This window comes from Pteropus medius, unplaced genomic scaffold (assembly GCF_902729225.1).
Source record: "Pteropus medius unplaced genomic scaffold, Ma_sr-lr_union100, whole genome shotgun sequence".
NCBI classification, from domain to species: domain Eukaryota; kingdom Metazoa; phylum Chordata; class Mammalia; order Chiroptera; family Pteropodidae; genus Pteropus; species Pteropus medius.
In genome coordinates, this window is record NW_024347790.1 from 4,607,994 (window position 1) to 4,635,942 (window position 27,949).

Genomic DNA, 27,949 nt, shown 5'->3' on the forward strand with positions numbered 1-27,949 from the left:
CAAAATGCTGACAGTTTTTACAAACCTAAGGGAAATCATTGTGACATTTAAAATACAAATATAGACATGCCGAATTTTAAACCCTCTACCCTCCTGCCGTTCCCTCAAGGCCTGTTCAGTTTCTCCTAATAAGGACGTTCGACCTGCTCGCACGTCTCTGATAGATGACATTTTTACAGGTCTGTTCTCTCTGTGTATTCACTGCGGTGCCTGAGCTAAACAGGCTCGATTGGCCTTATTCACTGACGGTACATTTTAGAACCTTACTCCGTCTCATTATCCTTCATTCTTACCACGAGGAAAGGTACTGCCTCTTTCTTTGGTATTTGTGTTTTCTTTCGGATTGCAAAGTTGAGGTGACTTTTTACACATCACGTCCCATCACAGGGCTCCTCTGTGGAGAAGGGGAAAACACGACATCTTGTCCTGTTAATCCTTATGACACCGGGAGAACATAATTGCTTTATCGCAAGGGACTATGGTGATAGCACATGTCACCACTGTATGAATGCTCTTAAGTTATGGAATTTGGTCAGCGACTCACGTTATCATGGCAGTGTACCGAAATAGAGAATGGTGGGATTGATAAATTGTGCAAGAGTAGCCAGTAATAATCAGTGAATGATAAGCAAGTGCATGGCTTGAAAGCATTCCAGGAGTGCTATTTATAAGAACTCTTATTTACTTTGTTTTGCTCTCTGTTGCTTTGGAAGAGTTCCTCTTAATTAGAGTTGTCATTTTTTCAAGAGTCTATACTCCGTGGTTATATGAATGACAAGGGAATGCCTGTGTTTAGTTGCAGAACCATGTTTGAGTAATAATGAAAGGAACCATTTTTTTCATAGTATTTCATAGTTTGTAAGGGAGAATGTTTTATATATAGCATTTAGCACAATTTGAAGTTGTCAGCTCGTATATTTGATTTACTCATCTTCTGAGCAAATGAAGGAATATATACATTTGTATCAATAAAATCTGTCAACGGAATTTGGAGATATATATTGAATCTATCAAACATACTACATCTTTAGTAAAGTTTACAGTAAAATAAAGTTACAGTAATATTTTTCTATAATTTTAGTAAGTTACAGTATTATTTTAATAAGGTTATTTTTCTTATTCATGAGATGTTTGATAGAAGAAATATGTGATCTGTTCAGTAAAAAAATAACAAAAGATAAAAATCATCTTATGATCTTTTTCTAGGGAAATAAGATTCCTAAACTGTAATGTGGCCTAAATTTTACTTCTAGATGATCTTATATTTTGAAAATAAAACTGGACTTTTAAAATTTTATGGTCCTGTATGAAATCTATATTTTTAATTGTACTTGGAAAAATCTTAGTTAAGGACATGATTCTTCTCAACTGTTTTCTGTTTGATGACTTTATGATATAAACTAAGTGTGTAAGCGTTTCTTTTCCTTACAGTTGACTGATCTGTGTTGATTCAGTGTAAAGTATACATCAGAGTAAAATGAACCACACAGACATCTAAAACTAATTGGAGGGAAGAGCGAAAGCAAATGCCCGCCCGGGAAGAGGGATTGTAACGCTCCAGGGATTATGAACCATGGACATTTCTTCTTCATTGGAATCTAGATCGAGAGTATGAATTTGGATTTCCAGCTTAGTTCTTAAAAATTTTCCTTATACTGTTCTATGGCAGCTAAAGGCTCTGTCTTAATTATATTTGTCCTAGAATGTCTGTTTAGTCTATTAACTCTGACAACAGCTACTGTCTGTTTCTTTGCTCAAAGGCATTATAAGGAAGTAGTATGAGCCAAGTTTTATTTCCAGTATAAACAATAAATCTTTCTAAGCATTGGTCAAACTCTAAGTGTTCTGGTTAGTATTTTGAAAACCCTTGATATTTATCAATACCACCAAGTGGCTCGTAGCTTGATGAGCGAGTGCTTGGTGAGTATTAAAATGGAACTTAGGTTTCTTTAAAAACACTGGGATGGTCTTTAGTGAGATCACATTGCCAAAATGGAGAGTCCATTTCCTTATTTTTACAATGTGGTAAAAATAGTATGAGCCCTATCAACCTCAAGGATCAAGCACAATATATAACCATCTTGAAACTAGGAAATCACTGTATGATAAGGGATTAATAATTTGACAGACAGCATTAAGCACTGGCATGTCTCTCCCCCTGGTTGGGCCTGTAAACTGCCTATCTGGAACTGTGACCTCTCTTTGTAATAGTCTCCTTGGTAGCATGCCATTAGGACTTCCACTAGTTCCAACCCTCAATCCACCTTTCACCCCTTCAGCCTCCTCCACCACCTTGCTCTGCCCTTGAAAAGGCCCAAACTCTGGTGGAAGAGTCTTAGAGAGAGAAAAATGACAGCCTGTACCCCAGACAGTGGTAGTGCAGCTTGAAGGGGAGTTGGTTGATGTAACAGAGTGATAAGCTGTGTTGGATGTCGTTGAGGCCACAGAGGACAAAGGCTGGAAAGAAAGTCAGAGTCGTTGTGTTTATTCGCATTTTGTTGTTTCTGTTTTTGCTTATTCATTTGTTTTGCAATTAAGGCCATAAGGAGAAAGACTTCATCTCTAGAAGTGTCTCAAGACACCCTGGGGCCCAAGGCCTGGTAGCAGAGGAATGGTGGACTTAGGAGAAGTAAGGTAGACCAGACAGTAGGAGATAGTTTTTCTGCATCTGAAAATAGGTTCATCCTATACATATTCTACACGTGGATTGGCAGGGCTTAGAGAATTAAAATATAACACAACCATAGAATCATGTGTGGGTTCTTTCTTCAGGAGTCACTTGTGAAGCGATGATATTAAAGTGTTTCAGGTTGCTAAACATAATACTTCTAACACTTCTTGTTATGTGAGCTTTCTAGATTTTTGGATGCTGGAGAACGAGCTTGTCTTTTGTAAACCCTACTTGTAGCTGTTCTTTTCCAGGTATCGACCTGGTTAAAAAAAAATTATTATATTAAAAAAAGGGAAAAACCTAGAGACTTTTTTTAAAAGCTAAGGTTTCCATATGAACTCAGCACTTGGTGTTAATTTTTTCATGTTATTTGTTCTCAGGATGATAAATGGTATCACACGAATGATTATAATACTTGAATAAATTGAACTTTTATTTCTTATGCTACAGCAGTCTCTGCTAAAGCCAAGAGCTCTAGTTATAATCAAAATATCTGTTATAAGCCCAGCTGATTAGGGTCTTTGTGTCTGATCTGATTTGTTCTTTCTTCTCTGTGGTAACTGAGAATTAAAAACACAGCTCTCTGCAAGATTTTCACAAGGGTGGCTTAGCTGGGACTTTGCTGCCCCAAAGCTGCAGCGCCCCCTAGAGGTCCCAGGAAACCTGGATCTCTGCCGTCCTGCATTTCTGTGGCGGTGCTTCCATATTACCACCCCCTCCTCCCCCCATTTTTTTTATTAGCGCTGGAGCTCCAGACACCCCATGGTGCCACCATGGTCTGGGCTTTCGCCATCTTTTTTCCTGCCACAGTGATGCCTGGTTCACCCAAATATCCCCAGCCAGTGCAGTACTCACTTGGTGTCCAGCTCATTCCAGGCACCACCGGTAAGCTCGTCACCTGCAGTCACATCCCCTCTGACACATCACTGTACTTCATCACCTTTTTTTTTTTTTTCCCACTCCATCGTTAAGTCCTTCCCAGTCTCACGACCTTGGCACTTGCTGTTCTTTTTTCTGGAATGTTCTTTCTGACCCTCGCTCGTATCCTTAAGGTCTCAGTTAAACTATGATTCCTCAGAAAGGTTTTCCCACATGAACTTCTATAAAGTGGCTCCTCCTATTTGACTCTATCACAGAACCCAGTTTATTTGCTTCAAAAATATGTAATAATTCGACTTATTTATTGTCTAGGCCAGCGGCTCACATTTCTGGCAGAATCCGTTTCTTTTACTGGTACTTGGTTGGGCATGCCTCTTTTATGAACTTGAAATGAAATTCGTAGTTAATGTGAACATCTAACACAAACTTCATAAAACCTCAAAAAGTAATTTATAAACTCATTTATTCTTAAGTTGTGTGTATTTTATTTGTGACTGCGCAGGCGTAACCACACTGGAGGTCATGATGAAGCAGTCGCATACCCACCCTGCGTGTGGGCAGCAAGGATGGGGCAGCTGTAAATGCAGATCATCAGTGCTGTGTGGTGGCACAGGTGTGTGGCTGTCGGAGACCATTGTTACCGAGTCTTGGGACGTTCCAAGCAAAGCACAACCTGCCATTGATTTACACGGCACTTTCAGTTCTAGAAAATTTGGCCTATTTGCCAAGTATACAAAAATGTTTTGCGCTTGTATGCAAAATAGAGTTAGATTCTAGGTTTGGGTCATTTTATAAAGAGATTTTTGAGCAGGGCAGCCAAAGGGCATGAAGGGTATGCACTCATTTTTTTTATTACATGAGACTGTTGTGCACAATACAGGACATTTATGTGCCTGGCCACTGCCCACAGAGAGCCTGCAAAGTTCTTCATTTATGGAGACAATCAAAAGTGCTGCATCAGATTTCTGGGATAATTTTTCGGGGAACAACCAGTCTAGACTATAGGCTTCACCAAGTGCAGGAGCTGCATCTGCCTTATCTACCATAGAAGGCTTGATATCTAACAAATCATCTATCTATACCATAGCGGCGCATGATGAGTATTTCGAGAATGAATGGAAGAATGAATGAACGAAAGGGAATGCATGGACACAGCGAAATACATTCATCCATTCAACTGATAAATGTTTACTGAACAGCAATTGTCTGAGCCAAGTGCTGCTGTTCTAGGACCAAGGAATATAGCACTTAGAGACACATTTCCCGCTCTAATAAGCTGGCTCTCTCCATACATGGAACTCTTTTGCGACTGCACATGGCACCTTCATTGCCTATATAAAGATGACTACAATTTTGGTAAATCAGTTTTTTTTTTTTTAAATTCAGAATACCATATGTACTTAAGTCAATTGGGATGGAGAAAGCTGAATAAGGGATAGTAGGCAGTGAAAGGAAGTCAGGTTGGTAACAAAGAGGTGTGAATAGTGCTTAAGAAACAAATAATTGAAGAAAATGAAAGCCTGAAAATAACTATTATTTATAGATTCCTTATGTCAGTGTATGCAGTATCAGAGACCAAAACTTTTAAATCCAAATCATTTTGTTATTGTTGTTCTCATATACATGAAAATAATAGAAAAGCTTTAAATGCCTTTTTCCCCTTGTGCAGTAGCTTTTGCATAGTACATGTGTTGGATGCAATGGAGGTGGCTCCGTGAAATAAGGTTAAATTGTAAACCTGAGGGTCAGGCACCCATTTGAGCGTTTTGCAGTAATATAAGTGTCTTCATGTTTATATAGAATCTGCTTTGGAATCACCCCATTCCTCAGTTTAAGCAGTCAGTCAGCCAGGTGGCAATCAATCACGGAGCCAACGGGGGCTGAGGGAAGTTGGCAATAGCTGAACTTACCTTTTAGAAGTCGGATGCTCTTGTTTGCAATTATGGAAGCTTCAGAGAGAGAGGTTAAGATGTGCCCTAATGGAATGAAAAAAAAAAAAAAGATCATGAATGAAAAGAATCATTTTTAGGATCTTAATAACCATTAAAATACTGGTTGTCATTTCCTCCCTACATTCCCCCCCACACTTCTAAATGATTTAGGGATGTATTTTGCAGGCACAACCTTAGCTAAGATTGTCAGTGCCCTCTGAGAAACCTCCCTGCACCAGAAAAGTAAATGTCATTTCAAATGATGTTCAGAATTACATGTTCTTAAACTGGCATGTCCATCGGCCACAAGTATTGAATTTTAAATATTCTTCTTTGAATGTTTCTGATGTTAAGTTTGACTTTTATGCTTTCGTGAGTGGCATTGAAGAGGCATGAGTTGTCAACGTGAGTCTTCAGCACAAACTACAAAGTAACCTGTTCTATGAGTGAACTAAGCCACTGTTCAGGAGCATGATCTCATACTGGGGGTAACAACAATGCAGGAGCACGGAGTGGCCCTATGTCATGCAGAAGATGCATGCAGGAAAGATTTATTGCATGAATAAATTGATAATGAATCAACATGGGAAGAACAAGGGAATGAAAATGAAAATGTCTTTGACTGCAGTCAGTCACACAACCTCAAAATAGGTGGTATTTTTTTTTCTTTTTTGTATAGAGAAGGCAACTGAGGCTCAAAGAGGTTTCTTTTTTCATTTTTCTTTTTTTAATTACTATGTGCGTATAATAACTCATCTGTCTCTTTCCAGAGTCGTGGGAAATAGACCTGTATTTTCATTTTACAGTTAAGGAAACTGAGGTGCAGAACTTTAAGTGATGGCACTGATACGGAGCTAGGCTATTATGGCGACAGGGTATGACTCAAGGAAGCAGACTCCAGCGCGTGGCCCCTTTAACTAGTAGGCTACACTGGGCCTTGGGTGTCAGGTCAGGGACATGGCTGGCAAGTGGCAGAATAAGGTTGTTTGATTTCAAAATCCATGCCCTTTCCCCCACCTTTTGCTGTAAACCCGATGAAATTCCCTACTAATTGTAGGGAGAAGGAGACGAATGGCTACCATGTCATCAAAGCGAAGCTCGTCCGCGCTGACGGCCTTCTGTCCCCCATCCCCTCTCTCCTCCAGTCACTCATTGCTGTCCCCCTCATGTCATCTTCTCACACATCCCAGGGCCTTCACACTGGCCTTTCTGCTTCCTAGATGCAGAATAGATTTCCTGAATATTTTAACATCTCAACTCCTCGCTTTAAAATCTTGGCTGGCTCCTATTATCGATAGGGTAAAATTCAAACTTATTAGCCAGGCTCTCCTTACGATGGATGGCTTGGGCTTGCCTTTTCGGACCGAACACCTGTGGTCCCTGTACAAACGCTGACTGGTTGGGTGACTGACTGGCTACTACCCAGCAAGTCGACTCCCTTGAGAATGTCTTGTACCCAATGACCCAGCTTTCCTCCTGGGCCTGGTTCGCATCCTCTTCCTTTTTGGGGTCTTCTGTGTTCTCCATGGAGGCCCATCCCCTGAACCTGGGTCCTGTTCACTGCCTGTCTAACTAGTCATTTACTGACATGTTTCTATCTTACATTTTCAAAGAGTGGACAACCTCTAAAGAGTTCTATTTTTATCCATCTCCTGTTCTAATAAGTACTTATCATATAGCGTTTAACAGCGTACTTTTTTTAAAAAAGATATGCTTAGACACGCAGCATGATATGGTTGAGAAAAGCAAGTATTTGAGCTAAAAGGTCTGAATTCACATCCTTGCCTGTGTACTCTTAGTACCTATGTGACTTTGGCCACGGCCCCTAAAATCTCTCAGTACCAATTCCCTTTCTGTCAAATAGCAAGGATAATAATAATACCAATCAAATAGGTTTGGCTGAAGAACAAGTAAATAATTGGGGGAAGTACATTCTACATCATAACCCGTTATGAAAATGTTACTCTTGGCAGTATTTTTGTTCATTCTGTTTTAAATAATGTGGCCTTCAGTGTGGTTTATTCTTCTGATCTTTCCTTTCGTTTAACATCCTCAGCCTAGTCCGTTCTCTCCTGCCTGTTCCACCTGACTGTTGCCTACGACTGCGTCTTTCTCCCAGGCGTGTCTGCCTGCTGTTCTGGCCTCGCTTCATCTCTCTTTCTTCTTCATTTCCCGTTTCCTTTCTGACAAAACCCCATTTCCCATGCAGCATTTCTTTCTCCTTCTTTAGCTTTCTTTCATGTCATTATATATAATAGGGTTTAAAACCCAAAGGAGATTAAAGAATTCTCATAAAATCCAGACGTCTATAACAACTTTGTTATTTTTTTTTTTTACGGTAGCTTTTTAGGCAGGTCTTGTTCTATTCATATGTACAAAATTTTGGAAGGTTAGAAGTAGAAAGAGAGAAATTCATTGACTCCAGTCCACTTGGTTTACGGATGAAAGGAAATGTTTGGAGAGTTAAGTGACTTGCCCTGGATCTTATAGTTAAAGACTGACGGAGCCGATAGTGAAGACTGTTTCCGGAGTTCAGACCACTCTGGTTTCTTTTCACGTTTGCTCCGTACTGTATTATGTTTCTCATCCCAGAGTTTAGTTAAGGACATTATGTAGGGGTTAGTTTATTCCCAGCAGACAATCTAGCTGATTGGCTTTGGGTAAGTTCTTTAACCTCCCTGGTCTTAAGAGTCTCATCAGAAAATGAGAGGACCGGCTATTCTTCAAAGCATCTTTATAATTCTCAATCTTCTTTCATCCATATTTAACAACTCTTTTGATGGCCAGTTATTTACAAATATGAGGTGAGTTGAGTTCTTGATGTGGTTTGCCTTCATGTTTTTGTTTTTTGTTTTTTTCAAATGCCACCAAGATTGAGCTTCTTTTACCACATTACTGTATTTCAATCTATACAGCCAGTTAAGCTTGTCCAGTATTTGGTTAAAGTCTTTATAATTAAAACATCATGGCTTCCTCGGCAGAAATCCTATCCTTGTACTAAAAGGTTGTTTGGCAAGATTTTGTTATCATTTTTTAAAAGGCTGTAGGAAAATGAATTATTTTATTGAAATATTTTCTTTGGGTCATAGTGTTGAGACAGAACAATGTGACATTCTTATAAGCTACCTGAAAGTTGTCAAAAGAGCCACATTATTTTTCATTTGAGGACCAGCATAGTATTAACCATTCATGGATTTCTTTGTATATCTTCCCACACAAATTATTTACAATCTGAAGCAAATGCAGATCAAGAAAGAAAAGAAATGTATACAGACAAGTATCTTTGTTGGCATAAAAATGATCAGAATACGTTAGGTTATTTGGCTTGCGGGGAATATAAAATCCAGTAAGTTACTAAATAAATCCTTTAGTTTTACAAAACACTCAAATTGCCTTTAAATGCCTAGCAAATTTTCTACTTATTTAAATAAATTATGAAGTTAATCATGCTCAGTATGTTTTGTTTTGTTTTGTTTTGTTTTGTTTTTCCCTACTTGCCTGGTTGACCGTAATATCTTCCATTAAACACTAGGAGACTTTCCTGGCCTGGGTCTGGGTCATGTGATTAGACCACTTAACAGAAATGTGAATGAATGTCCCTGGCCCAGCACATTTTTGGCCTGTTTTGCTTTTAGTAATCAATTAATATGTTACATCAAAAACTGATTTTGTTCGGTGGTGGAATCTTCATTCCATTTGCCAGACCATCATTTCCTGAAGTGCTTGTAAATAGTCATTTTTTTTTTTTGTCTTTTGGTGTCTGCGAGCCTATTTTAAGAGTACTGCCAAGCGTGGGAACCTAATAGCACTATATTCCAGCTGCAGAAGCAGTATCACTTTAGCTTCCTATGAAAGGACTTCTTTATGGCCATGCTAAGAATCTCGTTCGAGGTGTGTATAAAACATGTACCATGATGGCAGCGAGCATTCTAAAGTGGTAAGAAACTCTTTTCAAGCTCATTGACATCTAGCGTCTTTCATCAGCTTTTGAAAATCATTTTATTTAAATTTGTTTCTAAACTTTCTTCTCAAGTGCTTAGCATCACTCAGAGAAATATAAAACAAATAGCTTGTTTCTGAGGGACTATCAGCAATGTTGAAACCCTTCAGGGCAAAGTTTGAAATTAAAAAACAAATTTTTTGTAATTTTATTATTTGTTGTATTTGAGATTGTTTTTGTACTTGCACTTGGGTTGGAAATAGTCATCAGTATCTTATAATGTCTTTTGAAAAGGTATTTTAAAAAGTCCTTGTAAGTGTAGCTATAGGCAATTTAGATTCTTTTTAAAAAATCTTGGTTTCCTGGTGTAATTATATGGGTTAAACTTAACTGAAAGTTATTGAATTGAGAATTTTTATATGTTATAAAACTTTCTTTAGATCATTTATAAATAGTAAACTGTTAGTAAAATCTCATTCTAAGAAATGTTTTTTTTTAAACATTAAGACACGTATTTAAATCAAGAAATGTATTTAAATCAAATGCGTGTATGTGTGTGTGTTTATATATACATAAATTAGGATGTTATGTTTCTCTCAGTCCATAAAATATATAAAAATTTTCATTAATCCATACATAGAGCAAAATGAACAGTAAATATTTCTTCTATGCAAATAAAAAATGAAGCTAAAACTGAATTATAGACACATTTTTGAAATTGTAAAAAGATTGTTTTAAACCACATATTCTTTTGAAATACCATGTCATTCAATCCAAATTCATTAATTACATTTCTGATTCCTTAATATCTTCACAAATTGAGGTAATAATTTGATCTGATTTTAGAAAGATTTATCAGCTCTAATAAGGTTAATAACACCACAGTTTAACTGTTAAAAAATAACCCTGTAATAAAGAAGGAATTTTGGTTTTCTGGTCATATTCCACTAAAATTCAGATTCCCTTTTTAGGTGTATGTAGGGGTTTAATAGAATGAGATGATTTCATTTCTTGTCATACAGCCAGAAGGAAAGAAATTTCCCGAAAAGCAAGTGAACTCTCGACTGTAAACATAGCAAGTTGAAATCACAGTTTCTTATTTAATTTGATTTCTTTATTCCAACTACTGGGATACGATTACCATGGTAGATACAATTCCAGAATGAGAGGTGAAGATTTTTGTTGTAAATTTCAAAATAATAACCCGCATGAAACTTCTACTAAATGAATAATGCAGAAATGCATCCAGTGCTTAAGCATTGCTCCCTGTTGTTATTGTGGACCTTGCGAGTGGCTCATGAAGAATTTTCTATTGGAGTAGCACTCAAACATACGCTGTCAAGCAGAAACGGGTATTCTGAGGAATGCTGTTAACATTTTAAAGAAAGCATTCCTGAAAATGCATTCCAGAGTTTTTGTTAATTTTTTTTAACAAAGAGTATAAACAAATGCAGAAATTATGCCCTAGAATACACCCCAAAGAGTATTTTAGCAATACATTCATTAATTAGCCCTTATGCGTTTAAAATGCACACCTGTTGTATACGATTATTCATACAAGTCAGTTTTTCATGAATAATTTGTATCATTTTTACATAATTTGAGACACCATATGCTTTATAATGAAGACAAATATTTAAAGTAGGCAATCATGTTAAACAGTTATAGCATGATTTGTTACATTTTTAAAGTGCTGTCCTAACTGTGACAAAAGGAACTTGACGTGATGTTCACTTGAAGTGTGCTCTTAATTTAACGTCACTATAAAGCTATTAATTTAGGTCATTTTGGGTTATTTAGACCAAAGTTGGAACTTTTCTTGTAAGAAAATGGTTTTTAAAACCTGAAAACTAGATTAGAATATTCATTGAATACTTAAATTTGAGTGTGTTTGTTCAATAAGAAGAGGTCTACCTAAGTGTTTAAAAAATTTGATTTTGGTAATTCTTCCAGGTTTTATGATTTGCCAGAATTGGTTAATTTTACTGAAGACTTAAAGAAGAGTTAATATGCACTTTAAAAAAGTAATTTTTCATTTCTTTCAGTTCCAAAGTCCTTTTCATGCTACATTTTAGAGGACCACCTTATTTAGGAAGGTATTATTTTCTTGTCATGACTAGTTAGAGGATGGAGTGGGGCCAGTGGTGGAAGTTATTAAAAGGAAGAAGGTATGTCGCTTTTCAGTCTAGAAAACAGCGTATGAACTTACTGAACAAATGAGCTGCCAGTTTCCCACTCCTAGAAGTATTGTACCTGCTCTTGTCCCACTCTAGCTGGTACTGTTCAATAGAACTTTTTCTGATGATGGAAAGATTCTGTATCTATGCTGTCCAATATCATAGCCACGAGCCATGTGTGGCAATTGAGTGCTTGAATTATAGAAACTGAAGGATTGAATTCGTAATGGAATTTAAATAGCCACACATGTTGCTTCTACTGGATTCCTGTCTACTTTAAGTGAGCTCCATGGACCAGCACTTCCAGCATCACCTTGGGGCTTGTTAGAAATGCAGAATCTCAGGTGCCACCCCAGACCTACTGAAACAGAATCCACATCTCAGCACGATTTCCCCAAGTGATGCTTCTGCTCATTACCATTTAGCAAAGCTGATCTAAAAGGCATTCTTACACAGACTAGATGGTTAGATGAGATGGGCGTTCCAGCTCTCTAGAGTCTATAATTATGTTATTTCAGAGAAGTTCATTACTGAGATTCAAAGAGAGATTCAGAGCATAAGTCTTGAGGTTAGGCAAGAGATTGAAACCTAGTTTTGCCACTGTTGGCTTTGAATGACTTCGGGCAAATAAGCCGCTCTAAGGCTCAGTTCCCCTTCTGCAAAATGGAGATGCTAATGAAATAGTACCTGCCTCACCGTGGTGAAGATGAACTAACATAATGTAAGTGAAGTGTTTACACACATGTAGTAAACCCTCAATAAATGATCAGTTTGACTCTAGTTAACTCATATTAATTAAGCTGTGCCTTTCAAAATAAGACAAGCCTACTAAATTTAGCAGGCTTGGACGATTATGTCTTTGTTATAAAATCTAAATTGGCTTTGCAAAGTCTCAGTTGATGGTTGCCTGTCTTAAAGAAAAAAGGGCTCTGGAGCCCAACGTTTTGATTTTTGTCACATATTTTTAGGATTAAAGTGAGAAATAATGATACAGCCTCTTTGAACCATGAAAGAGTCCTTAAATTGGAGATCTAAGATTTTAACTGTTTTGGTTTTTTTTTAACATTTAGATTTCCCTTTCCCTTCATCTAGCGTGTGTGGAGTCCCCAAACAGCTGTAAAATGTCTTTAAAATTCCACCTCTCTCTATAACTCATAACTGTGGCCACGGCAAAGTGAAATTCTGCCCTCCTGGTCGCAAGATGTGGAGCGACGTGTTTGGCAGGCCTTCATTCGAGAGCTGAATTTCCTTTTCAGCAAACTCTGTGTTTTAAAAAGAATGAACCCAGGGTGAGCTCTAGCTATTAGTCATAAGTTTTCATCTTAATTAACAACAGTTCATCCAGGAGCTAATCCAAGTGGGGTTGGGAGTAGTCTTCCAGTTAAAAAATAAAAATCCGTACTTATTTAACATTTCTGTTGTTCTTTTGACCCTAAAAAACTAATCCATGCTCATATAATATAATTTGCAAAGTACTTTTTCTAATTTAACCATTCTTCCATTGTTGGATATTTAGATTGTGTTACACACACACACACACCTCCCCCCCATGGTGAACATTCTCATACATAATATTTCTCTGCATCTTCACATATAGAATTACTGAATATATACTTTTAAAAGAGTAGTATGTCTTTTCAAATCGCTTTTTATTTATTATTTTATTTTTCAGTTACAGCTGGCATGCAATACTGTAGTAGTTTCAGGTGTACAATATAGTGATTAAATGTTTATACAACTTATGAAGTGATCATCCCAATATTGATTTTTAGAAATGTACTAATTTAGACATCCATGAGCAACGTTTGAGTTCATCCCACTGTAGTATTAACTGTCACTTTAAAAAATGATTAACTTGATACAATGAAATATTATTCAGCTATAAAAAAAGAAGGCAGTCCTGCCACGAGACAACATGGATGAACCTTGAAGGCATTATGCAAAGTGCTATAAGTCAGAGAAAGACAAATACTGTATAATATTGTTTATATGTGGAATGTAAAAAATAAACAAAACCAAACTCATAGATACAGAGCACAGATTGATGGTTGCCAGAGGCGAGGTGTGGGGGTGGACAAAATGAGTGACAGTGATCAAAAGGTGCAGACTTCTAGTTACAAGCAAATAAGTTCTGGGGACGTGATTCAGCTTGGAGACTATAGTTAACAATACTGTATATTTGAAAGTTGCTAAGAAAGTAGGTCTTAAAAGTTCACAAGGAAAAAAAAATTGTGACAGTGTTGTGATTGATGTTAACTAAATTTATTGTGGTGGTCATCTTGCAACGTATACATATATCAAATCCTTATGTTGTATATCTAAAATGAAAAAAAGTTACCTGTCAATTGTATCTTAATTTTAAAAATGAGTAAAAATTAAAACAAAATAATTTTAAAAATTAAAATGTTTAATAGGATAAACAAAAATATCTAAGTTTTAAATATCTGCATATCTGATTACTGTTGAGGTTAAAATTATTTTCAACTTTTTTTGCCATATTTCTTTCTTCCTTACTTATGTGTCCTTGGGTAAGTTACTTAACGCTGTGCACCTCAGTTTCTTCATCTTGTCACTTTGTAAGGTCATTGTGAAGACCAAATGGGTTAATGCATTTCAGGCTGTTTAAATGTTAGCTATTATTACTGTTGGTCCTTTATGAATGTTTGGCTTATGGGTTTTGTCCATCTTTTCTATGGCGATCCTAGTGTTTGGTGTGGCATTGGCCTTACTCCTCTGCATGAAGTTGGGAGAGGACAAAATTTTCCAGTGAATCTGGTGGTAGTTATTTCTGAGGATGCTGGGAGCAAAACGATGGAATGGTCTCGGTGTTGAAGTTGCATCCTCACCACGTATTTAGAGTCTGATATTATTATCTCCATTTTATAGATAAGAAAACAAAAGTTCACAAAGTTTCAGTAGCTTGTCCAGGGTATGACTGACTTCTGTCTTGTGCCTCCATGCTGCTAGGGGTTTGTGGTCACCAATCCTCTCTGAATTGTACTTTTTGGTGCCCATTTTGCTATTAAGACAGCACTGCATGGACTTTGGTCAATGTAGACTCTGGGGCCATGTGGCTTGAGTTTAGACGCTGGCTCTATCACTTACCAGCTGTGCGACATTATAAGCACATTCACTTTCTCTGTGACATAGGGACCATAGTAATACCTATCTCATGAGTTGTGAGGATTAAGGTAGTTAATCTATGTGTAAATCATCTAGAACAGTAGTCTTGTGCACGGCCAGTGTCATACGCCAGCTGCTGTGATCATAATCACCATTAGAGGCATGTGTGGCTAAAAGGCCCACCTGACTCTGTAGGGGTGTTGCCTTTTTGTTGGCTATACACTATGCTCAGGATGGAGTGGCAGGGGTGTCTCTTAGCGGACCAAGAACTTTTGCTCAGCCTGTGCCACGATGAACTGAAAAGGAATTTCATAAGGTGAAAATTATACCAGTTCTGGTTTCATTTTGTGCAATGAACAGATCAGAAATCCAGAGTCCCTCAGTGCTCCGCAGAGAGCATACTTTGTCGTTATAATTTCTGAGTGAAGGAACTCGCCAGTGAGGCCACCGTCATCCTCTCCCACTGCCATCTCTTGCTTGGAAACTGCTGAATGTCCTTGCAACAAAGCCACAGTCTGCTGAACATCATCTCAGTAATGTAGCTCCTATCCACAGATGTGTGCAACTCTCCCTGGAGATTTTTGCTGCTGATAGTGCAGGAAGCCCCCTAGATCCAGTGGTTTAGGGAAAAAAGAACATAACTTTGCAAAATCATTACCCTAGACTGGCCAACCTCACCGCAGCCTGCCCCGTGAGACGAGCATAAGGAACCTTCTTTGCAAAGATTGTCAGGATCTGTCATGGAGACAGAGGCTAGCCCTTCCCCATCCATCCATCCATCCATCCATCATCATCCATCCATCCATCCATCCATCCATCCATCCATCCATCCATTCTGCATTTCTGGAACTCTCACTGAGAGCCAGGCACTGTGCTTCCTCCTGACCTGAACTCAGATTGTTATATCTGATTCCACTGTTATACCTCGATTCCTATTTTTGTTTCTCCCAAACCAAGCTGGATAGTCTTCCTTAAGGGACTGCCACCTGCTGTGCAAGGCTGCTGAGGAGGATGATAGCACCTGGTAGTTATGGACTATTTACGTTAGGTGCTATGTTAAGTAATTTACATATTGTAATTATTTTTTAAAAAATTTTTACCACCCACAATTTACAGTTGAGGAAACTGAGGTTTAGGGAGGTTTCAAAATGTGCCCAAGATCACATAACTCATAAGAGGCAGAACCAGAATGCAGCCTGGGCCAGCACTGACTGCAGAATCCAAGCCCTTCGCTTTTCTCTGCTGCTGCTCTCACGATGTCACCCACATGGTTTCTCCAGCTGCTTTCCGGAGTCTTCGGGATTAGCCTATAAATTCCTTCAGGTTTTTCATTAGAGGTTTTTTTTGTCGTTGTTGTTGTGTTTTGTTTTGTTTTGTTTTTAATGTAGCAAATAAAGTGTTAGGATTTTTAACCCAGTTGGTATGTGATTTGCTTTGGGGAAAATATTTATCCGGTAGCTCTCTATCGAAATCCACATTTCATTGGTACACGCTTTTATACTGGTGTTCTCCCCAAGATAGCATTGATTTTTTTCCCAAAATAAAATTAAGATATGGAAACAACGAACAGAGCCTGTGAGGAAATCTTGATTTTTATCAAGGAATAGAAGTGAATGTAAAAAAATAAAATAAAATAACCTTCCTCTTTCCTTCTTCCATGTGCATTGCAATGCCTGCATAGATGTAAAGGAAAAGTAATTACAAGTGTATTAGGGTGAAATAGCGACTAAGGGTAGACAGAATGGCAGAGGGAAAGGAAACTATAGAGACAGAAGACATAAAGGAATGTTTTGATTGAGGTTGAAAAGGCTGCAGAGACCACCCGGAAAGCCACACAAGGCAGGCTAGCAGGGTAGAACGTAAGGTGTTACCTCAGGTTTCCAGGAAGGTAGAAAGGGCTCAGAGGAAGGTCAGTGACCGAAGAGGCAGCAGGTAGAACTTGGGGGGAAGTAGAATCACTGGATCACCTTGAGAAGTTAATCCTGAATTAATAAGAAAAGGAAGTGTCTCCTCAGGCCCAGAGTGAAGGAGAATGGGGGCTGGAGAGAGGAAGCAGAGGCAATAAAAAATTAGACAAGGCTCATGAGGTGCTAAATAATATTTTGACGTCCTTTGTCCCTGAAGTAAGTTTTCTTTATACAGTGCTGAACACCCTAAATGACTTACCTAACCTTCCATGTCTTGTGCAATAACAAAATAACAAAGTAGCATTAAATGACACTTTTCTGAGTGCTACTGCACAAGCACTGTCCTTTACAAATATTGTTTAGCATCATAACTTTATGTACTGATTGCTATTTCCTTTCCATATTTCAGATAAAGAAACTCAGCCTTAAGATGCTCTGTAACTTGTCCAAGGTCACCCAACTAAGAAGCATCAGATCTAGTATTTGTTACACAGCTTCTTTAAAAAGTCAGGCCTTTGTTAAAAGCAAAAAGGTATCTAATATGTACCCTGAGGAGCAGTTTCTACATTCTTTGGTATTAGAGATTGAAGGCGATTGGAAAGCTGAACGCTGTGGTGTGTCCTGTTCCTCTTTATTTTGTCCTGTGATTTCACCCTCCCTGTCCTGTATCAATGCCATAAGGAGAAAGACATATGCATCTTTATTAAGACGAGGATCATCTCAATGTGTTAATGAGGATGAATTTCATTGTTAAATGAATCATTTTATGAATCCTCTGAGAGACAGTATTTGCTCTTTGGATTGAGCTTTCATGGCTGTGTGTTGGGAAAATGTCAGGCAATTTAAGCTAGAAAAAGCAGCTTTTAATTGAAGAAGACCTTTTTTTTATTCTTTTCCCTAAGTAATCTAGTTCCTCGAAACTGGGAAATGGAAGGCAATATTTGTCAGAAACTACTGCTGGCAAGCAAGTGAAAATTCCATTCTCCTTGACCCTTTTTGGGGATGTACAGAGGCTCATGCTCTGAGCAATGACCTTGATGTTCATAAGTCTGATCATGATTATCAATAGATGTGAAGGCTGGATGATAAATGCCAGAGCACATGGTGTTGTATATGTCTGCATTCGAAGGATGGTTTAATTTTCCCTGTTTGTTGATATGCTGAAAACCACCATGAAGTTGCTTCTAAATGCCTTGGACATAGATTTGGAGAAGAAAACTATTTTCTCATCAATCGAGGCAGTCAGTGGAATAAAGAGCAGCTGTACTAAGGTACTCGCTTTAAGTATAAATAATTTTGATGAGGGAGTGATAAGAAGGGGAGGTCATTTCTTGTGCCACGTAGATGGCCTCCAAAACCAAACCTTTCAATTACTCTTGTAAAAAAGGAAATTGGAGTAAAGAATACTTTGACTAATTAGATATCGATATGATGTAAGCTATGTAATTTTAAGTCTGGCATATCATATAATACAGAAGTCATCCAACTTCTTCTGTAAGGGTCAAATAATAAATATTTTTTCCTTTGAGACCATGTATTCTCTATCACAGTCACTCAGTTCCTGTATTGTAGCACAAAAGTAGACATAGACACAAAACGTAAATAACTTAAGTGTGGCTGTGTACCCATAAAGTTTAATTTATGGTCACTGAAATTCAAATTTCATGTAATTTTCACCTGATGAGATTTTTTTTTTCCCTGCTGATTGTTTTCAACTACTTTAAAACATGATCATCATTCTTAGTTCACACAGCAGGCTGGTGTTGGCCCAAAAGCTGTAGTTGACTGGTCCCTGACACAATCTGGGACCTGAAGGTCATTTTAAACCAGCAAAAGTGTAATGCTTTCTACGTGAGGCTGACATAAAGTTTGAGAATGTACTATAGATACTCCTTCGTAGAAAGCTATTTTATTTGAGGTTCCTGAAAATAGGACTTGCCAACTCAAACATTAACTTTTGCTCCTAATTCAGATGTTATGCTTAAATTTCTACCCAGACTTGGGAACTGACTGATGACGATGATTACGAAACGCACAGGGCCCTTCAACTCTTTCTTTGGCTGTCTTGTAGGGTCATTATCTTTACGTTAATTAGGATCTAGGAACATTGTGCTTTAGCTGTTCATGGAAGGTGTTATCATGAGAGAGATGGTCTAGCCAGGAGTTTGTCTGAGGGTGCAGAGAGCAGAGACCAGAAAACCTGGGAAGATGAAATTAACTGGCAACAAAGAAAATCCAGCCAATAATTATGGTCAATGTCTCCCTCAGCCCGAATACAAATCCTGTAATGTGTCAGTTTTCACATTTGAATTATTTTACTCAACTAACGACGGCATACTTGGTGATATGTCAACATTTTAATTCTGAACGAAGGTTAATTGGGTATTTTAATGATAAAATTGTTACCTAAAACACTGACACAATCTGAGGTTCTTTGATTTTTTTATAATTATATAGCTCATACAGAATTTCTTTCTCTAGATTTGATTGCTTTATACAAAATGTATTTGAGGTACAGGCTTTAGATCAATTAATCAATCAGAACTGTAATTAATAGATTCCACCGTGATTCAATAGTCAGAGCCTTCCAGAATCGGCGTGCTTACAGTTTAGGGCTGATTGGGAGCGTGAACTTGAACTTAAAAAATACTTCCCCTTGATGTAGCGAACAACATCGTGTCTGTAGTTAACAGTGCTGTATGATATATGTGAAGTTGTTAAGACAATAAATCCTAAGCGTTTTCATCACAAGAAAAATTTTTTTTCTCTTTTTTTTTTTTATCTATCTGAGATGATGGTTGTTGAGTAAACTTACTGTGGTAATGATTTCAAAATACAGTCCTTCAGTATCTGCGTGGTATCAGTTCCAGGACTGATCCCCACAGATATTAAAATCCACAGATACTCAAGTCTCTTACATAAAATGGTGTAGTATTTGCCTATAACCTATGAACATCTTCCCTGATACTTTAAATCATCTCCAGATTACTTATAATAACCAATACAATGTAAATACTATGTAAATAGTTGTTGCACTGTATTGTATAGGGAATAATGACCAAAAGTCTGTACATATTCAGTAGGCCTAACTACATAATACACATCAGCAGCAATGTAAATTTTTTTCTGAATATTTTTTGAAAATTTTCAAAATTGTAGTTTGTTGAACCCACGGATGCAGAACCCATGGATACAGAGGGCAATCTGTATATGTAAGTCAAATCATTACACTACACAACTTTGAACTTATGCAACACTGTGTGTCAGTTGTATTTCACTGAAACTGGGGGTGGGGGGGGGCAGAAACGCCTCCCCTTTCTCCTTTTTCCTCTTAAACCCCTAGAACAAATGCGTTGTGTGCTTGCCCATCTATGACAGTCCTAGGAGCTGGAGCACAGTCGGGGACAAAGCAGTGAGCAGTCCTTGCTTTCCTGGAGCTGATTTCGTGTTATAGTTTGTTAGCTTAATAGAACTCCTTGCTCTCTGTCACATTTTTTTTTTTTTTTTCCAAGTTTGGAGGCTTACTCTGATATCTCTGTCAGAAACCATGTTGGTTAAAAAATTTTTTTTTATTGTGGTCAAATATACATAACAATTTATCATTTTAACCATTTATATGTGTATAATTCTGTAGCATTAAGTGCAGTTATTAAACACAAAGTTCCCACCCCCCTTCCCCTCAGCCCCTGGCAACTACCATTCTGCTTTCTGTGTCTAGATGTGACAGCTCATATAAGTGGAACAGTAACAATATTGGCTTTTTTGTTGTTTGTTTTGGTGATTTTTAAAAATTTATTTAAATTAGTTTCAAGTATACAGTACATTGGTTAGACATCTATATAGTTCATAAAACGATTCCCTCAATCGCTCCCTCCCACCCCTCACCCTTCACCTAGCCATCATATTAATGCTAACTGCATTCCCTCTGGTGTGCTCCCCATCCCCATGACCATCTATCAACTACTAATTTGTACTTTTTTAACCCTTCACTCCATTCTCCCAGTCCCCCAGCCTCCCTCTCCTCTGTCCATCACCAAATTGTCCACTATATTTGTGAGTCTGTTTTTGATTAGTTTGTTCTTTTTGTTCCTTAGATTCTGTATGTAAGTGAAATCACATGGTATTTATCTTTCTCTGTCTGACTTATTTCACTCAGCATAATAACTTCTAGGTCCATCCATGTCATTGTAAATGGTAGGATTTCGTAGTAATATTCCATTGTATATATGAATATAATTTCTTTATCCAATCGTCTGTTGATGGGCACTTAGGTTGTTTCCATATCTTGGCTATTGTAAATTGTGCTGCCATGAATATTGTAGTGCACAGACTTCACGAATTGTTTTCGTTTTGTTTGGATAAATACCTAGAAGTGCATTTGCTGGGTCAAAAGGTATATCCTTTTTTAATTTTTTGAGAAACCTCTACACTGTTTTCCATAGCAGCTGTACCAATTTGCAATCCCACCAACAATGTGTGAGGGTTCCCTTTTCTCCACATCCTGGCCAACACTTGTTGTTCTTTGACTTATTAATGATAGCCATTCTGACAGGTGTGAGGCAATATTTCATTGTAGTTTTAATTTGCATTTCTCTGATGGTTAGTGACCTTGAGCATCTTTTCATATGTCTGTTAGCCATCTGTATTTCTTCTGGAGAAGTATCTATCCAAGTCTTCTGCCCATTTTTTAATTGGATTGTTTGTTTTTTTGTTGTTCAGTTCTATAAGTTCTTTATAAGTTCTTTTTTGGATATTGACCCCTTGTCAGATGTATCATTAGTGAATATCTTCTTCCAGTTGGTTGTTTTTTCATTTTGTTGATGGTCTCCTTTGCTGTGCAAAAGTTTTTAGTTTGATGTAATCCCATTTGTTTATTTTTTCTTTTGTTTCCCTTGCCCAAGGAGGTATATCTGAAAAATTCCTATGAGTAATATCAGAGAGTTTACTGCCTATGTTTTCTTCTAGAAGTTTTATGGTTTCGGGTCTTACATTTAAGTCTTTAATCAATTTCGAGTCTATTCTTGTTTACAGTATAAGAAGATGATCCAGCTTCTTTTTTGTGATTGGCTTGTTATACTCAACATAATGTCTTCAAGACTTATAACAAACTGATTAACATTTTTAGTTTTAATTCAATGAAGTTAAAGCTTTTTATCTCAAGAACAACAGTGTCCCTAATTTCTTTGAAAAAATATTTTTTAAATGTTGACCTATTCACCAAGTGATAGTTTCATTTTGTTTTTGCCTTTACCAAAAAGAAAAGATTGTATTGGTTGAAAACCCTTGAGTATTAATTTAATGGTGAGAACCAAAGTACATTCCTTGTGTGGGGGTAAGGAACTATTTTGAGGATGGTCTTATGCTTTAAATTACTTTAAAAAGTAAAAAATTGTTAATTAGGAAAACTAATTTTTGCAAGTTATTTTTCAGATGACTACAGAAAATATGAATAGGAAAACAATAAATAATATCCCAACTAGAGGATCCTACTTTTTAGAAAAATGTGTGGTCTTTTCTTTGTGCAATCCCTAGGTAATCCAAATTTTATATTAATTAGCACATTTCCACCTATGTGGGGGAAAACTGTCACGTCCTCTCTGTAGGGTGGGCTGCCTTGCTTGTAAGCACCGCCGGGAGTCAGTCTCAAGAATGAGAGCAGTCAATTTTTTGCAAGTGGAAAGAGAAACAGTTGTTCATCCTCACTGCTGGGAACAGGTCTCCAGATGCAGTGCCACCTGGGAAAATTATACTCTAGGCTGCTGTCCTTCAGTTCTATTGTCAGGAATAAACAGGTAGGAGCCCCTACCTCTCCTCCTTAATTGAAAGTTCATTTTCCTGGGATTTAATTGCTTTCAGAGGTTGGAATGTGAAGCTAGAATCATATTAATGTGTGTTCATAAAATATGTGGTTCACGCAGGCAAAATTAAGTCCCGAGAAATACTGTTCTCTAAACAGCATGTGTTCAGGATGTGACTCTTACCTTCTGGCTATAGGCAGTCAGGGTCCTCCCATTTCAGACATCTCTCTGGACATGATGTGGACATATTCTTGTACTTAGTCTTTGTAGAAATCAGAAAAAGGTAACTTGTAAAGGATTGGACTTCCATTTTTGGAGTGAGACTTTCGTGTATTTTTCCCATGCTATCATCTTCGAAAAAATTATTATGAATGCAACCAATAGCACATTTCTGGCTAAACAATCTAAAATTTGCAGCCTATTCTAAGCATAAATTGGTATGAACCATAAATCACCTCCTGAAAGTAAGATAGCTGCTTAAAGGGATGCATTAACTATTTTAGGTCAGTAGGGTACTTTGTGGCGCTTTATTACTAAATGCTCCATAACACTGGCCCTTTTCCAGCCAAATCTCTCGTGTGTAGCCTATTTTTAATATTAAATCTCTCTGAAGCAAAGTCCTATCTTTCTAGAAGGTTAGACTTTTAGAGCAGTATATAAATAATTTACTACCAAATTACTGAGTCATTTGGCCTCCTTAAGTATCTAACCTAATACCAAAAACTTATTTAAACAGTCACATGAGAAAGGCCTCGTATTTCAATGGGCATTTAAAATAATCATCTTACTACATTTTCTACAGAGAAATGTAATACTGTAAAATTTTATATCTAAGTACTTTTAATTCTTGTGTCCTATCTGATATAATTCCTGCATCAACATTTATTTTATTTTTTAATATGCATAGTCTTTCAGGAGATGCAAAGATTGCGGTTCTTCCTCACATGCAAAAAAAAACCTGTCAAGGTTAAATCAACCAATTAGAGGAAACACGTATCTGAAAACTCTTTTTTCTTTTTGCAACATCAAAAATATTTTCAGGGTAGTTTGTTACACATTTCAATTATAATAGGAAACAGCTTTTTACTTCTATTCACCAAAATGATAACACTACAAAAAAAATTAAATTAGCACTGCAATTAAAAAAAAAAAGAAAAACCAATCCAACCCTATCTCTTCCATTATTTTTGTGTACTCCTAATATTTTTACATACATGAGTTTATGTATTTAGAAAAGATTTAGGCTTTTTTTTTTTTTACCAGATATAGTCATCATAAACATTTGCCTATAATGTTCTTTAGTCTTTGTAACTATTATTGAAGTGGAGTAATAATCTACTAAGTGTATGGACTATAATTTAAGAATTTTAAAATAGGTCTCTGAAGTGAAATCATTAGTCTAGATCCATGTTAATCTGATACATATCCATATGCAAATAATTTTTAAAAGAACATTGTTTTCCCAAAAGATTACGTCAAAGTCAAAAAACTAACGAGAAGTGAAAGCATCAATTTTAACGTATCCTCACAACATTGTGAATTGGAATTTTGCAAAGACTACAAATTTAATGAGGGAGTGGTATTGTGCTTAATTTAGTGAGGTTGAACACTTTTTTTTAGATGCTTGTGACTGATTTATTTGTGAAATTTCTATTCATAACCTCTGTCTATATCTATTGATCGCCTACAGTTTTTCTTATCAATTAGTTTGACTTCTGTATGTGCCAAGAAAGTTTTCGAGAGTCAGATCTTTAAGGACTGAAGTCATACCCCTTTCACAGCCTTGTGGTTCCCTGGAGGACACACATGATGACTGTCCTTTAACCTGTGGCTCGACTGTGCATTGCCACCTGGGAGCATTCACCCTGGAAAGCAGGAGTCAAGATTTATTGTTTGATTGTGCTACCACTCGGGGAAAGGTTCATAGCCAGACATGTCATCTCTTGAAGTGACCTTTATTTAGTCACCGAGAGACCACTTGTCCCAGAGTTTTATGCCTGTCCGGTTAGTCAGTTGCACTCCTTTCGAATGGATTACCCCAAAATTGCTTGGAAAAAAATATCTTCCTTCTATGCTGGCTGGATTTTTTAAACATCCTGTCTTCCTAGAAGATGTGTAGTCACGTTTTCTGCTGTGATTTTAAACTCTATCCCCATAAGAATGGGGTAGTGAATGCGAAGTAACAGTACTTAAACAGTCACACAATATGTTATATTTATAACGTATTTTCAACCATCTGTAAGAAACTTTTCAAGAATATTCTTTCTAGTAGCTTTGATTTAGCACTCTCATTTTATAGACAGGAAAATTAGCATGGAGGGTATTTACATGACTTGCCTATGGTTGTACAATGAGTCATTAGCAACTTTAAGATGAGAACTTTGAGTCCCTGGAATGAAGAAGTGGAATTAATAGGAAAAGAAGCTTCATAGAAAGTAACACTAATCATATTTTCAAAATATAAAATCTCTTTTAAATTCTTTGGAAGATAGATGCTGCATAAACTATAATCTTTTTTTTTTTTTGAGTGGCTTGTTATGGAACATATTTATTTAATCAACTGACCTATCTAGTTGACATTTACACTAAGTTAATGAATTTGGTATTTGTTGAGGTTTACGATAAAACATCAAATATATCTTCAGGCCTAAGTCTTTGTTTGATGCTTTTGTTTACTATAGAAGATATTAATTGACCACTCACTGTGGGTCCATCAGGTAGCTGTTGATTTTGTTTTAATAAGGAAGAGACATGAGAATACCTAGGAATATTTAAAAATATTTAGACATGTTTAGGAATGTTAAGGAGGCCTCTGAATAGTGAAAGACCTTCAAGATATAGGATGTAAGAGAGAATAGGCTCTCTCTCTGGTGACCCTATTCATTCATTCATTCATTCATTCACTCACTCACTCACTCAACAAATGTTTATAGAGAATGTATTCTGTGCCAGGCACTATTCTGGGTACTTGGGGTAAAAGAGTGAACAAAACAGTAAATAATCTCTGCCCTCCTGGATGTTATATTCTATTGGAGGGAGATAGACACTAAACAATAAACATAATAAGTAAATTACATTGCATGTTAGAAGATAAAAACACTATTAAAAATAGTAGAACAGGGTGAGTGAGATGAGAGATCCTGGGGGACAGTGGAGATTACAGTTTTAAATAGAATGGTCACCAAAGGCCTCAATGAGAAGGTGACGTTTGAGCAAAGACTTGAAGGAGGCAATGGGTAGTAGTGTGGAAATCTAAGGACAGAGCATTCCTGGTGCCGCGAGGGACATCCGGAGGTCATGTGTGTGAGGGGAGGGTGTAGAAGATGAATGGAAGAGGAGGTACAGGTAAATAGGACTTCAAAGAAGCAGCCAGCAGGTGAGAGAAAGACAAAGAATGAGTGGTTTCTTGGAAGCCAAGTTGAGAAAGTGAATAAAGACAGGGTGGTATTAAACAACCATGCTAAATGCTACTCATAGGTTAGGTGAGATGAGCACTGGGAATTAACCACTGGATTTAGCCATATATCATTGATGACCTTGAGCAGTTTGGGTGGAATGGTGGAAGAGAGGTTTAAGAGAAATGGAGGAGATGAATTGGCGTGATTAGAGATAACTTCTTTTAGGCATTTTTTCCTGCAAAGAACAAAGAAATGGGATAGGAGCTGGCAGAGAAAATGGAGCCAGGAGAAGGTTAGAAACCTTCCCTAGGCAGAGAGAAATACAGAATGTGTGCATCTGACTGGAATGCTTCAGTAGAAAGACTAAAAGTAGTGATGTCCACACAGTTTCTGGCAGTATCTGTACCCATCAGGAATGGCTATACAAAAATTTCCTACGTGCGATTTATTCACTCCTTTTCCCTCATTCAATTTAATTCTTAACAATATTTTGAGGAAGTCCAATTCTCCCAGGCACTATATTTCTGCTTTTTGCCTACTCGTTCCCATTCTCATCATTTAAAGTTTTTCATAAGAAATTATACAAGAATGAAAACTTGTCTATCACCATCTGTAAATTTATATTAAAGGCCTAAAAAACTCCCCCAACAGACACACACACACAAAATGCAGTAATATAATTATGAAGGGAAATTATTTATCCTATGCTTGATATCTAAATTCAAAATAATATTAAAATTGATCATCCAATTTTCAAAGGGTTCTTTTTGACTGTCAAAATTTGTGAATATTGGACAGAGCTCTTCTATGAAATATGAACAGCCATTATGCCCTCACTTTAAGGAATAACTTGGTAATGACAGTGTTTTGATACATTACTCTTAAAGATTTCTTGGTCACATCTCTGAGCTTTAGACCTATCATTTTTTACTTTTTAATAACTTCAGCTTCAGCGCTGAAAACTAGCAATTGTTCTTACTGAACTGAAAGGTTAACCCAAATGATGCTTGAGTTCTCACCAGCTTCAGGCAAGATTAACTGCCAAAGAGGCTATTGAAGGTCAGCTTGCCAAGTTAGGTTCATTTTCAAGGAAGAGAGAAAATTTTAAATAGCTGGTTTCTTGACTTCTGTTGTTTTTCTGTTCTACTTATCTACTTTACATTGTAGATAAGTAATGAAAAGAATACTTTACAATCTGAGCTACTTTGAAGTGAGAAAAATTTCAGGGTGGCAGGCAACTCTTCAAATCCTTCTTTCCACAAAACAGCATTATGTTGAAGGATGAGAAATTATCCGTGTCGTATTGAACCCTCGTTGTACCCTCATTGTGCCTTTTGGGAAGATAAAATTTAGAGGATAAAATGTGGGGTTGGGGAGAGGGTGGAATAGGGGAGCGGGGAGAGAGAGAGAGAGAATGATTAGGAAAGATATAGCTATGAACTTGGACGTCATTATGACACTTGTGACCATTGGAAATGGCTATGCGTGTGCCTGGCAGACAGAAAGATGCTTTTGGTCAATAGAAACATCAGTTACATGTAGGGATATGTTGTAGCTTTTATTTTTATGAACTGATGTGTGCATGGAATTTGAATTCCGATTGCTAAAAGTTAACTCCTACTGCCATCGATTATTAGCTTTGTAACTTCCATCAGGTAACTTCTCTATGCCTCAGTTTTTTCATCATTAAAAATAAGATCATTAGAGATTAAACTATGTAATGCTGTGAATCAGCACAGTGCCTAGCACAGTGAAAGCTGCATTTATTAAAAATGAGTGATTATTATCATTCACATACACAGTCTAATCTTAATAACTTGATTCCCCTCATTAGTAACGTAATATAGAAAACTCTCAAAAGTTATCTGACTTTACCTTTAAGAGATAGTGCTGGATTTATAAGAAAATTAGAGACCTCTGTTTAAATCTCAGAAGACACGATTGTTCCAATAGTGTGGAATTTACTGACAACTTAAATGCCACTTCCAATTAAGAAAATCAAATATGTGTAAGGAGTTTTTCTGTGAGGCGATGCCACGTAAACGAAAAGGAGTCCCAGAATCTGTATTTTAGGCGTGCTTGCATGTGTATCTATCTACCTGTAGAGGGAGAAAAAAGAATGGGG

At 37.1% G+C, this 27,949-nt stretch overlaps 1 protein-coding gene across 7 annotated transcripts in view; it reads left to right on the forward strand.

Annotated features, from left to right (window-relative positions):
* The window catches only part of CACNB2 (calcium voltage-gated channel auxiliary subunit beta 2), a 309,505-nt gene that overhangs the window by 167,491 nt on the left and 114,065 nt on the right, over positions 1-27,949 (forward strand). Inside the window, exon 1 of one of the 7 annotated variants that reach the window (XM_039877505.1) lies at positions 8,788-9,418. The exons of 5 other annotated variants lie outside the window; for them this stretch is intronic. In XM_039877505.1, the coding sequence (XP_039733439.1) occupies positions 9,386-9,418 (33 nt within the window). In that variant the 5' untranslated portion in view covers positions 8,788-9,385. Of the gene's footprint in view, positions 1-8,787; positions 9,419-27,949 lie in introns of those variants that run through there. One more of the 7 variants, XM_039877506.1, reaches the window with a different exon arrangement.